We start from the raw sequence: 15340 nt of genomic DNA on the forward strand, positions 1-15340 counted from the left end.
GACCTGTGTCACGCACACACCTGTGTCAGACACACATCTGTGTCAGATCTACACCTGTGTCACACACACACCCATGTCATTCACACACCTGTGCCACCCACACGGGCCACACACACCTGTGTCACACATATCTGTGCCACACACACACCTGTGTCACACACACACCCGTGTCACACACACATCTGTGTCAGACCTACATGTGTCACACACACACCTACACACGTATGCACACCTGCACACCCTCTCGGGCCCATGCTGAACACACACACACACACACACACACACACACACACACACACACACTCTCTCACAGGTGTTCACGCACACCTGCACACACACTCACGTTCACACAGGTGCACACACGTGTACATGACACACGCCACACGCGTTGACGTCACTCACGCTACGTCACACACGCAGCTGGGGGTGGAGCCTCTGCCGGGGTGGGCGGAGCTCCCGGGCGCGCGCTCGGCGGCGTGGGCGTGGCACTGCGGGGCGGGGCCTGAGGTGGAGGTGGGCGTGGGACAGCGGTGGGCGGGGCTATGCAGGGGCGGGATGCTGGCGGGGCGGGGCTATGCCGGGGGCGGGGCCTGAGGCGGCGGGCGCGGAGCCGTTCCCGTTCCCGTTCCCGTTCCGGCGCCGCCGCCGCTTGGAGCCGTCGCCGCCGGGGCCTCCCCGCCCCTCCCCGTCCCGTCCGCTGCGGCTCCGCCATGGCCGGGCGCGGCGCCTTCCCGCTCAGCCCGCTGCCGCCCTCCGCCGCCCCGCCAGCCCCGGGGCCCGGCACCGCCCTGCTGCGCGGCCCCAGCCCCGCGCCCGCCGCCGCCCCGGGCTACCGCGCCATGGGCCCGGCCGCCGCGCAGTTCCAGGTGAGAGCTCCGGGGCGGCGGGAGGGCCGCGGGGGCACCGCGGGGCCCGGGCCAGCGCCGGGGGGGCGGCGGGGCCTTCCCGGGGCAGCGCGGCCGGGCCTGGCCGGCATCGCCCGGAGCGGGCCCGGCACAGCCGGTGCGGCCGTTCTGCTGCCCCCGTTATCCGGGACACTTCCCTGTTAGCCGGGACACCTCCCTGTTCCCCGCTCCCACTTTGCACCCTCAGAGCCCGCTGAAAGTTGTGCCCGGCCCGGCCCGTCCCGCAGCGGGTGAGCCGGGCCGGGCCGGGGTCGCTGCCGTGGGCTCCGGGCCCGATCCGGCTGCGCAGCCCCCTCGTCCCTGCCCGTCCCTTCCCCCGGCACCGACCCGGGAACACGTTCGTGTCCTTATCAAAGGGGGAGGTAACGCGTGGTGTGCAGATGTAGCCTCGGTGTAACCTCGGAGTATCCTCGGTGTGCCCTCCGGAAGGAGCGGGCTTGGTTAGCGGTGGGAGCGGGGAGCAGGCGCTCGGTAATGTTGGGGAAAGTAAATCAAAACAACGATCAGCCCTCCAAGAGCACGCGAAATCACTCGGTTTTCAGCCTGGCATCTTTTACAAGTAAATTCAGGAAGTAAGAACTGTGTTTACAAGCGCCTGCAGGGACAGGACCCAGGGAATGGCTCCCACTGCCAGAGGGCAGGGAGGGATGGGATATTGGGAATTAGGAATTGTTCCCTGTGAGGGTGCCCGCAGAGTGCCCAGAGCAGCTGTGGCTGCCCCTGGATCCCTGGCAGTGTCCAAGGCCAGGCTGGACATTGGGGCTGGGAGCAGCCCGGGACAGTGGAGGGTCTCCCTGCCATGGCAGAGGTGGCACTACTGGGTGGGTTTAAAGTCCTTTCCCACCCAAATCATTCCATGTTTCTATGCTATTCCAGTAGTAAGAAGTATATCCTGACACACATTCCTGCTCCCCCTCGCACACCTGGCTTCCCAGTTCGCTCCCAAGCTTGTGCTGATTACTTTGGGATGAGTTTTCAAACGTGAAGCTCAGTTTTCCAGGCAGGCTGGAGGAGCCCCGTTGTGCAACATGTTCTCCTGGGCCGCCGCTGCCTCCTCCAGTGCTGTGCCTGATTTGCATGATTTAAAACTCAGGAAATAAACCAAGCTCAGGGAAATTCCGGCTCCTTAACACAGGAGAAGGAAACAACTTCCTCCTGCAGCCTTCAAAACGCCAGAAAATGGTGTTGGAAGCTGAGCTGGCCGAGCGTGAGCCGCTGGTAACTCGAGGCGGAGGCACTGCCTGACCTTCCATGTGCAGGGTGCAAAATCCAGCTGGGAGTAAACAGGCCGGCAGATGCTGCTTGCCTCGCGGCTGGGCTGGCAGCAGGTGTCGGGGGCAGGGGGCGATGTCCCCGCGGTGATGTGCTGTCCCCTCGGTGATGTCCCCGCGGTGTCCGGCACCACTGGCACAGCGGGATCAGCCCCCTGAGCTGGTGTTCAGTGGCCTCTCCCTGAGCCTGGGAAGGGAGAGGATCCAGAGGGTCTGCCCTTTGTTTTGCAATTCCCAGGCTGAGGAAAACAGCCCCTCCCATCCCTGCCATCCCCCCAGGGCTTGGTTCTGTCCCAGTTTTAGGAAGAGCTGCCTCTTCAGGAGACAGAAGAGGCCCTGGCCAGGCCAGCGAGGGCTTAGGAGCTCTAATCTCGGGATTATTAAACATATGCTCGTCCTATGGACATCCTTGTGTGCCTGCTGGGGATTTTCTGGCAGCCCAGGCAGGGAATCCAGTTGGCATCTTTGGTGGAAGCTGATGTTTCCAGAGCAGCCAGAGGCCGGTGCCATGCCTGGAGCAGGAAGGACAGGTTTTTTCCAGGAGCGGGAAGGTCAGGGGTGGGGGGGGTGTGGGCAGATCCTCCACCCTGATCCCTCTCCCTGCCCTTGAGCAGCCAGGCTGCCCAGGCTGAGCCCCAGCAGCCAGGTTCCATGGAGGATCAGCAGGAAGGAGCTTTCTTGGTTTTTCAGGTGATGGTTTCAGGTTTAGGAGATTTTTTCCCAAGTTTTGGGATTAACACCGTGGCCTGGAGCAGCATGGATCTGTGTGGGATGAGACCTTGGAATTCAGCACTCTGACCTTGCATTTACCCTCAGCTGATGCTTCCCTGGTGCAGAATTAGGTCCCCATTAAATGGATTTTATTGGCACATATTGGGAAGACAGAGCCTGGATTCCCTGGCCAGGAGGCTGCTGTAGCTTGAGGATTTTCAATCTGGAAGCAGCTCTGTGATCCTGTCCCTTTTGCAGTGGGAAGGAAAGATGTGCTTCATGGAGTAATCCATGGAGGAGCTGAAGAAGTGTGGAATGTTGTGCCAGGTGAAATTGGGGAGGCTTGGACATGCTGCAGAGGGTGCAGTGTAGGAGAAATCCACCCCGTGGGGAGCAGGGAGAGCAGTGTTCCTGCTCACGCAGTGCTGGGAACTGGCTTGGAGGGGGCCAGCAGCCAGGGCTAGAGCTGTTCCAGAAGGCTGCTGGTGCTGGATAACCCCACCCTTCCCCAGAGAGAGGCTTTCCAAGGCAGGTTTCATCAGAACCCCAGCCTGGAGCTGCCTCCAGCCTGATCCAAAGCAGATGGACACTGTTCTTTGGAGCAGGGGGAGGACGGCAGAGCAGGGCCAGGCACGCTCTGCTGCTCCTGGGAAACGTGACTGGGAAGGGGGAACAGCAGCACCTCCAGCCCTACTGCTCCCTCTGCTTCCACAGGGCCTTCCCAGGAGCCCTCCAGAAAGTTTGGCCCTGCAGGAATACCACGGGCAGGGTTTGAGCCAGGCCCATGCCTGCTCCTCCCCAGGAGGAGCCAGCACCTTTGTTCCTTGTTCCTGCTGCAGTTCCTGCCCCTGTGGGATCTGAGTCCCTGTGACCTCTCCTTTCCCTGCCCTGGAACATTCAGGCCTCCAGCTGCAGGGCTGTGGACAGGCAGGTTTGTCCAGCCCAGACAGCTCTGCTGCTGCTGGAGACATTCCAGGATGTGTCCTGGATCTGCTGGGGGCTGTGCCATTCTCCCTTTGATTTACTACTTCATCATGTCAGCTTTACAGCTGAGATCTGGCTCCTGGAGCTCCTCCTGGGTCAAACACAGAGGTTTTCCAAGTGTGGGGAGTTTGGGGTTTGCAGGGAGCTGCAGCAGAGTTTGCAGCAGCAGCATCTCCATCCCAGCAGCACCTCCCAGCTCAAGGTCTGTGCCAGCACCAAGCCAGGCTCTCCCTGGCACGCTCTCAAGAGGGATTTGCTCACAGATAAGGAGGAACAAAGGGGAAAATCACTCTTTTGGGGTGTGCAGGGGGCTCATGATCCCAATCCACGCCAAGCCCTGGGCAGCAGAGCTCTCCTGGAGCCCAGCCCCACGAGGAGCTGGAAGCCTGTTTGAGCAGGGATTGTTTCTATATCCCGGTGGGAAGTGCTGCTGCCTGGGCACGAGGGGAGGAACTTGCAGGAAGAGCTCTTGGTGCTGGGCTAGGCTGTGCTCCAGAGCCCCGGGTGAGGATGGATCTGGGCTCTGGCTCCCTGGTTCCTGTCAGTGTGCAGAGCTGGATCCTGGAGCAGCACAGGAGGGAGTGGGGAGGAGCCTTCCTTCCCTGCTGGGGAGGTGCAGGAAGAGCCAGGGTCCTGGAAGGGCCACGAACAGGCTCTGGAGCTGTTTGCAGAATTCCTGCTTTGCCTCAAGCTCCCCCCAGCCCAGCTTCGTCCTGCAGATTCATCCTGGGATTTATTGCTCCTCCTTCCTGCTACCAGCCCCCGATTTCTGGGCTGTCCTTCCTCAAGAAGGGACCTTTGGCAGGCTCAGAGCCTCCTGCCATGCCAGCAAACATCCCTCAGGAACCCACCCAGCCTCTGTTGGATTCAGCCAGGGCCGGTTCCAGGCAGAGCTACCCCAGGCCCGTGGGCTGAGCGGTGCCCTGGCATGAACCCCGGGCACAGCCCCGTCCCTGGCAGGGAGCAGCCACGAGCTGTTCACTGTCCCGTTTCCAGAGGCTCTGCAGGGAGTGCTGGATGGGATCCAGGCTATTCCTCCTGCTGAGCTTGCAGAGTTTGCCCTTTGTCTGCCCCTCCGAGGGGAGGGACTGGGCGGGCCCTGGGAGTGGCACAGGGACTGGGGGTGCTGAGCCGGAATGAGCTCCTGCTCGGAGCTGTTTTAATTAAATTTCCTGAGTTTAAGCCCTCTGCATCCGGGGAATTTCCAGACTTTCCAAGAGGTGCTGGAGACAGGCTTCACCCCGGGGCTGTGGTGCTGCTTCCTGGCTTGGCTGAAGGTTTTAGGCTGGGCTTGTTTGAGAAGGGTTTGGGAGCAAGTCTGCCCCCAGGCGCTGGTGACTGGTTGAGCCAAGAGGCTTCTCTGTTGCAAATTTGAAAATCCTTAGAGTAAACTGAGAGGAAAATTCCACATGGAGGGTTCTGCCCTCCCCTTTTTGCTCATCCAGGCAATCCACTGTGGGTCCTTGGTGGGCTGGAAGTCGCTCCCTGGCAGCTGAGCTGTGGCTGATGGTTCTCCGATGGTTTGGGAGCTGCTGGTGAAGTTAAAGTGTGACAAATCTGTGTGTCCTTGTGCTGAACCTCTCCCTGCCAATGGGATTGTCTCAGTGGAGCCCTGGAAGGAGCAGCTGGACACATGAGACCTTGCCCAGGATGTGGAGCTGTCAAAGACACTCTGAAGCCTCCAAATCTCTCACTTCAGAGGTAGATCCAAAATGTGCTCCATGGAGGGGCAGAGGGAGGGAGGAGAGACCTCAGAGCTGCTCTGACCAAAGAACAGGAGCTGGGCATGGCTGGGTCAGCTCCAAGAAAGCTCCTGACAGCATTCCCAGGGCAGGGAATGTCTCTGGAGCTGTGGAACCTCCCTGGCCTTCCAGACACTGATAAACACCCGGGGCAGGGTTTCCCTGGGAGCCATTTCCTGCTCCTGGTGCCTCCAGGGAGTGCAGGCTCTGCTTCCAGGCTGGGCTCTGCACTCAGGTGCTCTGGGGTCCCAGGAGTTTCAAATTAAAAGTTTCCCAGCTCCTACAAGGGGTTTCTCTGCTTTTCAGAAGCCCTGGCAGGTGTCAGCACAGGTTTGGGTTCCACAGGGGTTCCACAGTCGTGCTGGAGCTGAGCAGCAGAACAACATTCACTGTGGTTTGTGGTGTTGCACAGTCTGTGGGTCCACCCGGCCCTGCCACAACGAATTTCTTGATAAACCCAGAGAAACTGGGCCTGGCCTTGTGGTTTTGGCACGGAGAGGTGCTGCTGGCCCTGCTGCCAGAGTCACGAGGAGCTGCACAAATGGGGCTGAGCAGGAGAGGAGCATCTGGGAGCAGGAAAAAGGAGCCTCCTGCCCTGGGGAAGGGAGGGTCAGAGTGGGGCTCTGGGCTTGCTGCTTCAAAGGCTCTGAAGCCTGTGTGGTTGTGCTTGTTGTGTAACAGGGCTCAGCCTGGGCCTGGGGGTGTTTGAGCTTCCACGTGCAGCACTAATCCTGGGGCCCTGCTGCTGCCCTGATCCTGCCTGGAAGACTTTTCCTCTCAAGATCTGCCACTGGCAGAGGCACCAGGGGGGCAGCTCAGACTCTTGGCTTTGTTTCCATCAGCTTTTCACAGAGGTGGGGGTGGTTTTTAGGGTTTTTTAGGCTGCAGCTCCATCAAACCAACCCCTGCTACAGCTCTGAGATGTGGAGGGCAGGCTGGCTGCATCCCATATTCGCAACCCTGCATCCAGGTTTTGCTCCCAGATGTATCCCTGTGTGCAGGGAATGAGGTGTTTGCTTGGCTCCCTGCCCCACAGGGCTGTGGGGATGTCCTGGCACGTCAGGAGCCTGGGGCAGGGCAGAAATGTTGCTCTGCTGGCTCGGTCGCTCTCCCAGCCTCCCACCTTGGCAGGGGGAGCTGAGGATCAGAGGATCCCCAGAAGCTGCTGGATCAGCCCCGAGGTGGAGCAGGAGGGGTGGCTGGTGGGTCCTGGGGGAAAAACCTGGGGCACCAGTGGGTGCTGCCAAATCATGCTCTGAGGGTGCAGAGGGGCTGCCAGGGCTTGGACCCCTCGGGGTTGTGTTGTGGCTCCCAAATTCCTTGTGTGTGTCCCTGGGAGGGGCAGGAGGGGAGCTGGCTGCTGGCAGGGGGGAGCTGCTGCCTCCTCCATCCCTCACCTCCTTCCTGCCTGTGGGAGGAAGTGGGATTGCCCTGCTCCCCCCTCCTGTGCTGCTTTCCAGAGAGGAACCCACGAGGTCCCCAGGGTGGGGACATTGCTGGCAGCATCCTCATGCTGCTGCAGCTGTGGGTGGTGACACAGGGCCTGACTTTGGCTCCACTGCTGCCAGGCCAGGCTTCCCTGCACTCCTTGGCTTCTCCTCTTCCTGCTTTCCCATCGCTTCCTGCTGCTCCTGCTCGCATTCCCTGCCCTGGGCCAGGATACACCCTGGGGAAGATGTGGCACCCAGGGTGGGTGGCACCAGGGTGGGTGGCACAGAGGTGGGTGGCACCCAGGGTGGGTGGCACCACAGCCAGGCTCCCGTTTCACCCCCATCCCTGTTCTGCAGCAGCGGCCCGGGATGCCCCCTGGGGGCAGGATGCCTATGGCAGGACTGCAGGTGGGACCCCCAGGAGCCCCCCCGTACGGAGCAGCGACCCCGCTGAGGCCCGGCCTGCCCCAGGCCATGATGGATCCCTTCAGGAAGCGCCTGCTGACCCCCCAGGCACAGCCACCCATGGCCACCCCCAGGAGAGGGTAAGGCTGCCGTGTCCCACCCCAGGGGGGTTGCACAGGAGGATGGGGGGTCCTGCTGGGTCCTGGCTGCACTTTGTGAAATCAGGGGGTGGGTGGGGTGGAAGGACCTCAGAGCCCATCCAGTCCCACCCCAGGGCACCTTCCACTCTTCCAGGGTGCTCCAAGCTCCTGGAACATTCTCAGGACCACCACAGTAATCCACAGGAGCTGCATCCCTGCTTCTCAATGCAGCCAGGTTGTGTTTCACCTCCTGTTTTCCATCTGAACTGAGCCAGGAGCTGCTAATAATTAATATAATAATATAATAATGGTAATAATAATAATAATAAAATAATAATAAGCTGTGCCAGGAGCAGGCACAATAATTAATTCCCAGCAGTATCTTCTGCTGGGAAACTTCTGAGGACAGAAGAGCCCTGTTCTGGCAATACCTATATAAATATAAATAATCTTTAATATAAATGTAGATGTCAGTGAGATGTCACTGCAAATACAGAGTGGTAAAAAGATGGATGTAGTTCCGTTCAGGACAGGGATCCCAGGGCAGGGTTCAGTCACTGTTTGACTCTCTTTGAGACCCCAAAGCCTTTCCAGATCCCCACTCAAGTGTGTCACAAGCGTCACATTACGCAGAGTTCCTGTCCTGCTGAAAAGGGGATACCAGCAGGATTTTCCTCCAGCCTGACACCTGCCAGAGCTTGGGAATGGGATGTTTTGGGATGGAGGCAGAGATTCCTCAGTTTCCAGCTTCCTCTCACTCTGATCTCCACACCAGGAACCGAAGAGCCTCGTGGGGTCCCCAGCAGCAGCTCCTGGGGGGTCTTCTTCATCCTCCCAGGGTACCTGGTGGCTCTGGCAGGCACAGATGTGGCTGGAAGTGTGGGATGGGGCTGGCAGATTTTAGGGATGCTCCTTGGAGCTGCAGTCAGAGCAGGACTCTGTTTGGGCTCTGCCAGCAGCTCCTCACTGGTTCCCAGCCCTGCTGATCCCTCTGTGGGGGCGGTTTGGCTCCTAGAATCTCCAGGCAGGATCCCTTGGTGCTCATGGATGCTCAGCTCCCATTCCCTTCCCTGGCAGCTCCATTGGCTTCCTGATCCCTCCTGGGCCATCCCAGCACTGCACAGCTAGGGCGAGCTGGGGGCTGGGGACAAGGAGCAGCCTGGCACCCACAGGGACATCAGAGCCATCCCGTCATGGCTGGGGCTGGGATCAGGGATCAGCCAGACTCACAGCTGGGCGTTCCCTGCTCCCAGCTGCTGGATCAGGGGATCAGGAGCTTCCAGGTGCCCTGGGGTGTCCAGACCCTGCAGGAGGAGGGGCTGGATGGGGCAGGAATTGCTCCAGAGCAGGGCTTTGACCTCTCCTAGAGTGTTCTCCTGGACCCCTCCTGTGTGATCCTGCTGCTCCACGTGCAGCTGGAGGAATGAGAATTCCCTGTGCTGCTGGACCTTGCCCCATCTCCAGGGCAGGAGAACAGGAGAGCAGTCCTTGCTGTGCCCAGGCTGAGCAGGAGCTGCCTGGGCACTGGGATGGGCTCGGGGTGATGAGAATCTGCAGTGGGCAGGGTTGGATCCAGCCAAGCTGGATTTTCACAGGATTTCAGCCCCACCACAGCAGGGCTTAGTTTGAGCTGGGTTTAAGGGAGTTCCTGGCAGTGGCTCTGGGTTGGAGCACTGGGAGAATGGGATGGCTACTTTCAGAGGGAAAATTTGGGAATTCTGTCCTGCAGCCCTGCCTTTGCCTTCTCCAGGATTTCCTGGATTTCCTTTCCTGGTGTCAGGCTGCAACATCCAACACCTTTCCCCCAGGAATATCCTGAGTGGGAAGGAACCCCCAGGGCTCATCCAGTCCCACTCCTGGCCCTGCACAGACCCCCCAACAATCCCACCCTGGGCATCCCTGGCAGTGCTGTCCAAACCCTCCTGGAGCTCTGGCAGCCTCGGGGCCAGGACCATCCCCTGGGGAGCCTGGGCAGTGCCAGCACCTCTGGGGAAGAACCTTTCCCAGTATCCATCCCCCCAGAGGGCAGACAGCAGAGTGTCCTGAGGGAGCTGTCATTTCTCCTGTTTCCCAGGGTGAAGAGGAGGAAGATGGCTGACAAGGTGCTGCCACAGAGGGTGAGTGTCAGCCCAGGGGACAGAGCTGAGCTGCTGCAGGGGATGGGGAGGGTCCCCAAAAAGGGAGGATCTCCTGAGTTCCCTCCTGCCCCCTGGACATTTCTGTTCAATCCCAAACCACCCTGGAGTATTTCTGTCTCTCCCTCTGGCACAGCAGGAGAGGGTTGGGGTGGGGCTGGACTCTGAGCAAGTGAGGAGCAGGAATGGGGTGGGATGGAGATCTCAGGAGGTCCCTCAGAGTCCCTCTTGAGATTCCAGGGTTCCATTCCATGCAGGAACGCTGCTGGGAACAGCAAAAGGCTCCAGACTGGTTTGGGCAAAGCTTTGCAGGGCTCCAGGCTGGGTTTAAAATAAGAACTGGATGCTGGACTCCTCACCTGGTGTCCCCCTGTATGCTGGGGCTGGGGGGGAATCCAGCCCATCCCAGCACTTGGGATTGACCATTCCTGTGTCCAGATCCGGGAGCTGGTCCCAGAATCCCAGGCCTACATGGACCTGCTGGCCTTCGAGCGCAAGCTGGACCAAACCATTGCTCGCAAGAGGATGGAAATCCAGGAGGCCATCAAGAAACCCCTGACGGTGAGCTGGGGCCTAGCAGGGGCTGCAGGTCATGGAATTATGGGAAAACTTCAGGTTGGAAAAGTCCTCTGAGGTCATCCAGTCCAACCATCACCCTAAGCCGTTTCTCCAGGCGGAGTATCCATGTGTTTCTGGGACACTTGAGGGACAGGGAATTCCACCGCTGCCCAGGGCAGCCCATTCCAATGTTTTCCAACCCTTTCCACGGATAAATGTTCCCTAATATCCAATCTAAACCTCCCCTGAGGCCATTTCCTCTCATGCTGAGCTGGAGGTGGGTGCTGCAGTTCCCTCTCACTCCATCCTGCCTCTCTCTGTTGCCATTCCACAGCAAAAGCGGAAGCTCAGGATTTACATCTCCAACACCTTCACCCCGGCCAAGGAGGAGGGAGAGGGGGGCGAGCGTGTGGCCTCCTGGGAGCTCCGTGTGGAGGGGAAGCTGCTGGAGGATGTGAGGAGTCAGCAGGGCTGAAGGGATGGTGGGAGGAGCTCTGGTGTATCGGGAGCATCCAGAGGGAGGGAGGGAGGAGCTGGTCTTTCAGGATCCAGGAGGGATGGAGTGGTGCTGGTGGGAGGAGCTCTGGTCCATCCGGCCTCAGGAGGGATGAATGATGGTGGAAGGAGGAGCACTGGTCCATAGCAATCCAAGATGGATGAGGAGGTGGTGGGAGTACTGGTCCATAAGGATCCAGGAGGGAAGGAGTGATGGTGGGAGGAGGAGCTGGTCCATCAGGATCATCCAGGAAGGATGAGGAGGTGCTAGGAGCACTGGTGCTGTGCTGAGAGCTTAGCTGGGGCAGCATCTGCCCCTCTCTGGGGCCTGGGGCTGGATTTGGGATCAGGAATCTCTGCTGCCCTGTCTGCAGCCCAGCAAGCAGAAGAGGAAGTTCTCCTCCTTCTTCAAGAGCCTCGTGATTGAGCTGGACAAGGAGCTCTACGGGCCGGACAATCACCTGGTGGAGGTGAGGTGGGAGGGGATCTCAGTGGGAAGTGGAGCTCCGTGCTCCCCCTCTGGATGCTCAGCTCCCAGGCCAGGGCCTGCCCTGCTGCCTGAGCAGGTTTTTGGGGCTGGGGGCAGTGCCAGACCTCCATGGGGACCACGCTCTGCTGCCTTCCCAGCTCAGGTTTAGGGATGCCTTTTGCCCCTGGCAGAGCTGGGCTCTGACCCCTCTCAGCCCAGGTCTCAGCCAGAGCTAGAGCTGAGCTCTGTGGGGCAGGGATGTGGCCCCAGAGGCAGCTGTCCCCCGTCGTGGCACAGATGGGTCCCCACAGGGGTGCTGATCCCACAGAGGCTCACCTCAGGGCCATGTGGGAAGAAGGGTTTGCCCTCCTGCCTGTCCCTGAGCTGGAGGGTCCTTGGGGGGGTTTAAGCCATGCCTGGGAGAGGGATCAGAGCTTTTTTGGGTGCTCCTGCCTGGAGCTCTCCCTGCACCCATCTTGTGCTTTTGCCCTGGGAGAGGCTGAATCCCCTTCCAGGGGAAGCTCGGAGCAGCTCTGATGCACACTGCTGCAGGATTGATCCCGAAGCTGTGGGAGCCCTGCACCTCGAGCACTCAGGGCTGGAACTGCTCCAGTCCATCCCAGTGCTGGGGCACAGCCTGGCTGGGATGAACTGGGAGAGCCCTGAGCTGCCACCACTGGGACCAGGAACTGCCAGGGGCTCCCCCAGGCTGTGTGGCTGTGCCAGCCCCTGCCAAGAGCCCCAGCCCAGCTCTGCAGACACCAGCCCTGCTGGCAAGGTTGGTTCCATGGCCCTGCCTGAGCCGTGTCCCCGTTGTCCGTCGCAGTGGCACCGGATGCCCACGACCCAGGAGACCGACGGCTTCCAGGTGAAGCGTCCCGGGGATGTCAATGTGAAGTGCACCCTGCTGCTCATGTTGGACCACCAGGTATGACCTGGGGCACCTGGGGGCCACCCAGGGCTGGGGATGGGGCTGGGACAGGGCCTTGGATGAGAGTTTGGGGGTGCAGGGATTGGAAGGAGCACAAGGAACTCCCAGCATGGAGCTGCAGTGACACAGGGGCTGTGGAGGACTCCTGAGGGCCCTCCCTCTTCTTTGGGCAGCAGGAGGAATTTCTTCATGGAAAGGGAGTTAAAAAGTCGGACAAGCTGGCCAGAGAGTGCTGGAATCCCCATCCCTTCAGCTGTCCCAGGAACACTCAGTGCTCCAGGCTGGGGACAGGATGGGGGTGGGTCAGGTTGGGCTCTGCTTTTCCATCCTGGCTGGTTTCGTGGCTGACCCTGGCTGTCCCCACAGCCCCCCCAGTACAAGCTGGACCCACGGCTGGCCCGGCTGCTGGGGGTGCACACCCAGACCAGGGCCAGCATCATGCAGGCCCTGTGGCTCTACATCAAACACAACAAACTGCAGGACAGCCACGAGAAGGAGTTCATCAACTGCAACCGCTACTTCCGCCAGGTACCCGCACATTCCCCCTCATCCAGCTGGGAAAAGCCTCTCACCAGCTCCCACAGCCCCTCCAGGCTCTGGCTGTGCCCCTTCCCTGGGCCCTGGCTTGCACCACCAGCTTGGGCATGCCCCACCTGGCTGCACAGGTGAGGGGAGCCCCTGCCATGGGTGCCAAAGGCTCTGCTTTGCCCCCCAGATCTTCAACTGCGTCCGCATGCGCTTTTCCGAGATCCCCATGAAGCTGGCAGGGCTCCTGCAGCACCCAGACCCCATCATCATCAACCACACCATCAGGTGGAGGCACAGCCTGGGCATGGCCCTGGGCTGGGCACTGGGTGGGCAGTGGCTCTGGGGCTGGAAGGGGCTCCATGGGACAGGAAGTGTCTGCAGGACTGGGGATGCCCCATGGTGGGGAGAGTGGGCAGTGTCCCTAGGACTAGGGGACTCCACGGCCGGCAGTGTCCTCAGGGCTGGGAGTGCCCAGTAGGGTGGGGAGTGAGCTAAGCAGTGTCCCCAGGGCTTGGGAGGCTCCGTGGGCCAGGCAGTGTCCCCAGGGCGTGGGGGCTTCGTGGGCTGGGGGCACAGGAGAGTTTGAGGTCTCCAGCCTGAAGGACCAGCACAAGTCACCTGAGGGGGGAAGAACCACCAAATTTGAGGCTTCTTGGGGCACTGGTGTTGCTGTTGGGGATCCATCCACCTCCAGCCAGGTGGGAGCTCAGCAGGACCCCCCAACCCCATTCCCCCAGTGTGGACCCCAATGACCAGAAGAAGACAGCCTGCTACGACATCGACGTGGAGGTGGACGATCCCCTCAAAGCCCAGATGAGCAATTTCCTGGCCTCTACCACCAACCAGCAGGAAATTGCCTCCCTGGATGCCAAGGTGGGAGGGGACACTGCCAGGGGGCAGGCGTGTCCTGTGGGGGGACACAGCTCCTCTGACCCCTGTCACCTGCCCAGATCCATGAGACCATTGAGTCCATCAACCAGCTGAAGACACAGAGGGATTTCATGCTGAGCTTCAGCAACAACCCCCAGGATTTCATCCAGGAGTGGATCAAATCCCAGAGGAGGGACCTCAAGGTAAACGGGAACAATTCGGGGGAAGTTTAGGTTGGGTATTGGGAGAAATTTCTTCCTGGAAGGGCTTGTCCAGCGCTGGCACAGCTGCTGAGGGCAGTGCTGGAGTCTCCATCCTTGGAGGAGTTCAGAACCATCGATGTGGCCCTTGGGGACACGGGTCACTGGTGAACGTGGTGGCGGTGTTGGGCTAAGGGTGGAAGGTCTTTTCCCACCCTAACAATTCCATGATTCTGAAGCCCTGGGGCTGGGCAGAATGGGGGGCTGGAAGGGATCTGGGTCCCAGAGCTCAGGGAGAGGTGTGGGTCCCTCGTGGATCCCTCTGGATCCCTCACTCCCGGTGCCCTGTCCCGTTTGGGTCAGATCATCACGGATGTGATTGGGAACCCCGAGGAGGAGCGGCGGGCCGAGTTTTACCAGCAGCCCTGGGCGCAGGAGGCCGTGGGCAGACACATCTTCGCCAAGGTGAGCTCAGGGGGTGGGGCAGGGGTGGGATGGCAGCGACAGAGCCCCGGGATCCCGGGCAGTGCCCCCTGTCCCTCCCTGACCGCCACGGTGTCCCCAGGTCCAGCAGCGCCGGCAGGAACTGGAACAAGTGCTCGGGATCCGCCTGACTTAAGGTGGGCGGGGCCCGGGGGCCGCTGCCGCCCCGCTGCTCGAGCCGGACGGTACCGACTGGAAGCCACAGCACTTGCACAAACCCGATGTGCCTGGAGGGATGGGAGCCCCCAGGGGCTCCCTCGGGCCGAGCACAGTGGAGTCCCCACTCCCCCCAGGCCCCCGCAGCGCCTCCTCCGCTTTGCATCGCACCCCTCCTTACGCAGCCCCCGCGGGTTCCCCGCTCCCCTCCCCTCCCAAACCCTCCCGGGAGCCGGAAAGCGCTGCCCGTGCCCGTGGGGAGGAGCTGCCAGCCCCACCCGAGTCCCGCAGGCCCTGCCCTGCCCCTCTTTTACCAAAAAGTTCGTCATTCCAAACGCCAGTTCCCCACGACGTTTTGCACTATTTTTGTGAACAGGTTTTATATATAAAAAAAAAAAAAACACGAAAAAAGTAAAAAAGGCAGCGTTTTGTACAGTGGGTTTGCATTTGAGTAATTAATAAATATATTGAGTTCCTCTTCCTGCACTGGGCTCTGCAAGGGCTCAGGGAGGCTCCCAGGGCTGCTCTGGGGATACGGAACCGAGGGCTGGGGCTCATTTTGTGACAATCAGTTTATTCCTTCCCCCCCTCCTGCTGTTTTACATAATTCCGTAATCAACCACTTGACTTGATGAGGTTTGGGGGCAGAGGGGCTGGCTCTGCCCCAGGAGCCTGTGGGGGCACAAGGAGACCAAGAACTGGAGATAGTGGGGAGGAGGGAGGGGACCAGGGGGGCAGTGCCACCACTGCCACCCCCGATGAAGTGCCTTTGCCCCCCTGCAGGCTGTGGGTGGGGGAGCGTTTACAGATTCCCAGGGTTGGGCTCAGGGGTTCCTGCTCTGCCTCTTGTGTAACCAGTTTTTGTCTATTTTGGATCTTTTCTAATAAAAGCAGTTAGCAGCAGCTCTGTGGGGTGTGTGCTATGTC

The 15340-nt window shown here is 60.3% G+C and overlaps 1 protein-coding gene across 2 annotated transcripts; it reads left to right on the forward strand.

Annotated features, from left to right (window-relative positions):
* Positions 1–601: 601 nt before the first annotated feature.
* On the forward strand, positions 602–15316 carry SMARCD2 (SWI/SNF related, matrix associated, actin dependent regulator of chromatin, subfamily d, member 2). Of its 2 annotated transcripts, XR_009489633.1 has the most exons (14): positions 602–866; positions 7401–7588; positions 9663–9705; positions 10162–10284; positions 10616–10735; positions 11151–11246; positions 12072–12173; positions 12543–12704; positions 12892–12989; positions 13442–13577; positions 13655–13777; positions 14138–14239; positions 14340–15049; positions 15082–15316. XR_009489633.1 is itself a non-coding variant. In XM_059869517.1 (13 exons), the coding sequence occupies exons 1-13, from the start codon at positions 711–713 to the stop codon at positions 14391–14393; spliced, it is 1503 nt and encodes a 500-aa protein (XP_059725500.1). In that variant the 5' UTR covers positions 602–710; the 3' UTR covers positions 14394–15316. The 2 variants fall into 2 exon arrangements, 1 of the variants encoding a protein (XP_059725500.1); XM_059869517.1 differs by having other exon boundaries at positions 14340–15316.
* The last annotated feature ends 24 nt before the right edge of the window (positions 15317–15340 follow it).

The sequence above is a fragment of the Haemorhous mexicanus genome, chromosome 28, assembly GCF_027477595.1.
Source record: "Haemorhous mexicanus isolate bHaeMex1 chromosome 28, bHaeMex1.pri, whole genome shotgun sequence".
NCBI lineage: Eukaryota > Metazoa > Chordata > Aves > Passeriformes > Fringillidae > Haemorhous > Haemorhous mexicanus.

Coding starts and splice junctions, on each gene's coding strand:
- SMARCD2 (XM_059869517.1), top strand. CDS start 711: ATGGCCGGGCGCGGCGCCTTCCCGCTCAGCCCGCTGCCGCCCTCCGCC. Junction 12,174..12,542: donor TGCTCATGTTGGACCACCAG/GTATGACCTGGG, acceptor CTGTCCCCACAG/CCCCCCCAGTACAAGCTGGA. Junction 12,990..13,441: donor ATCATCAACCACACCATCAG/GTGGAGGCACAG, acceptor CCATTCCCCCAG/TGTGGACCCCAATGACCAGA.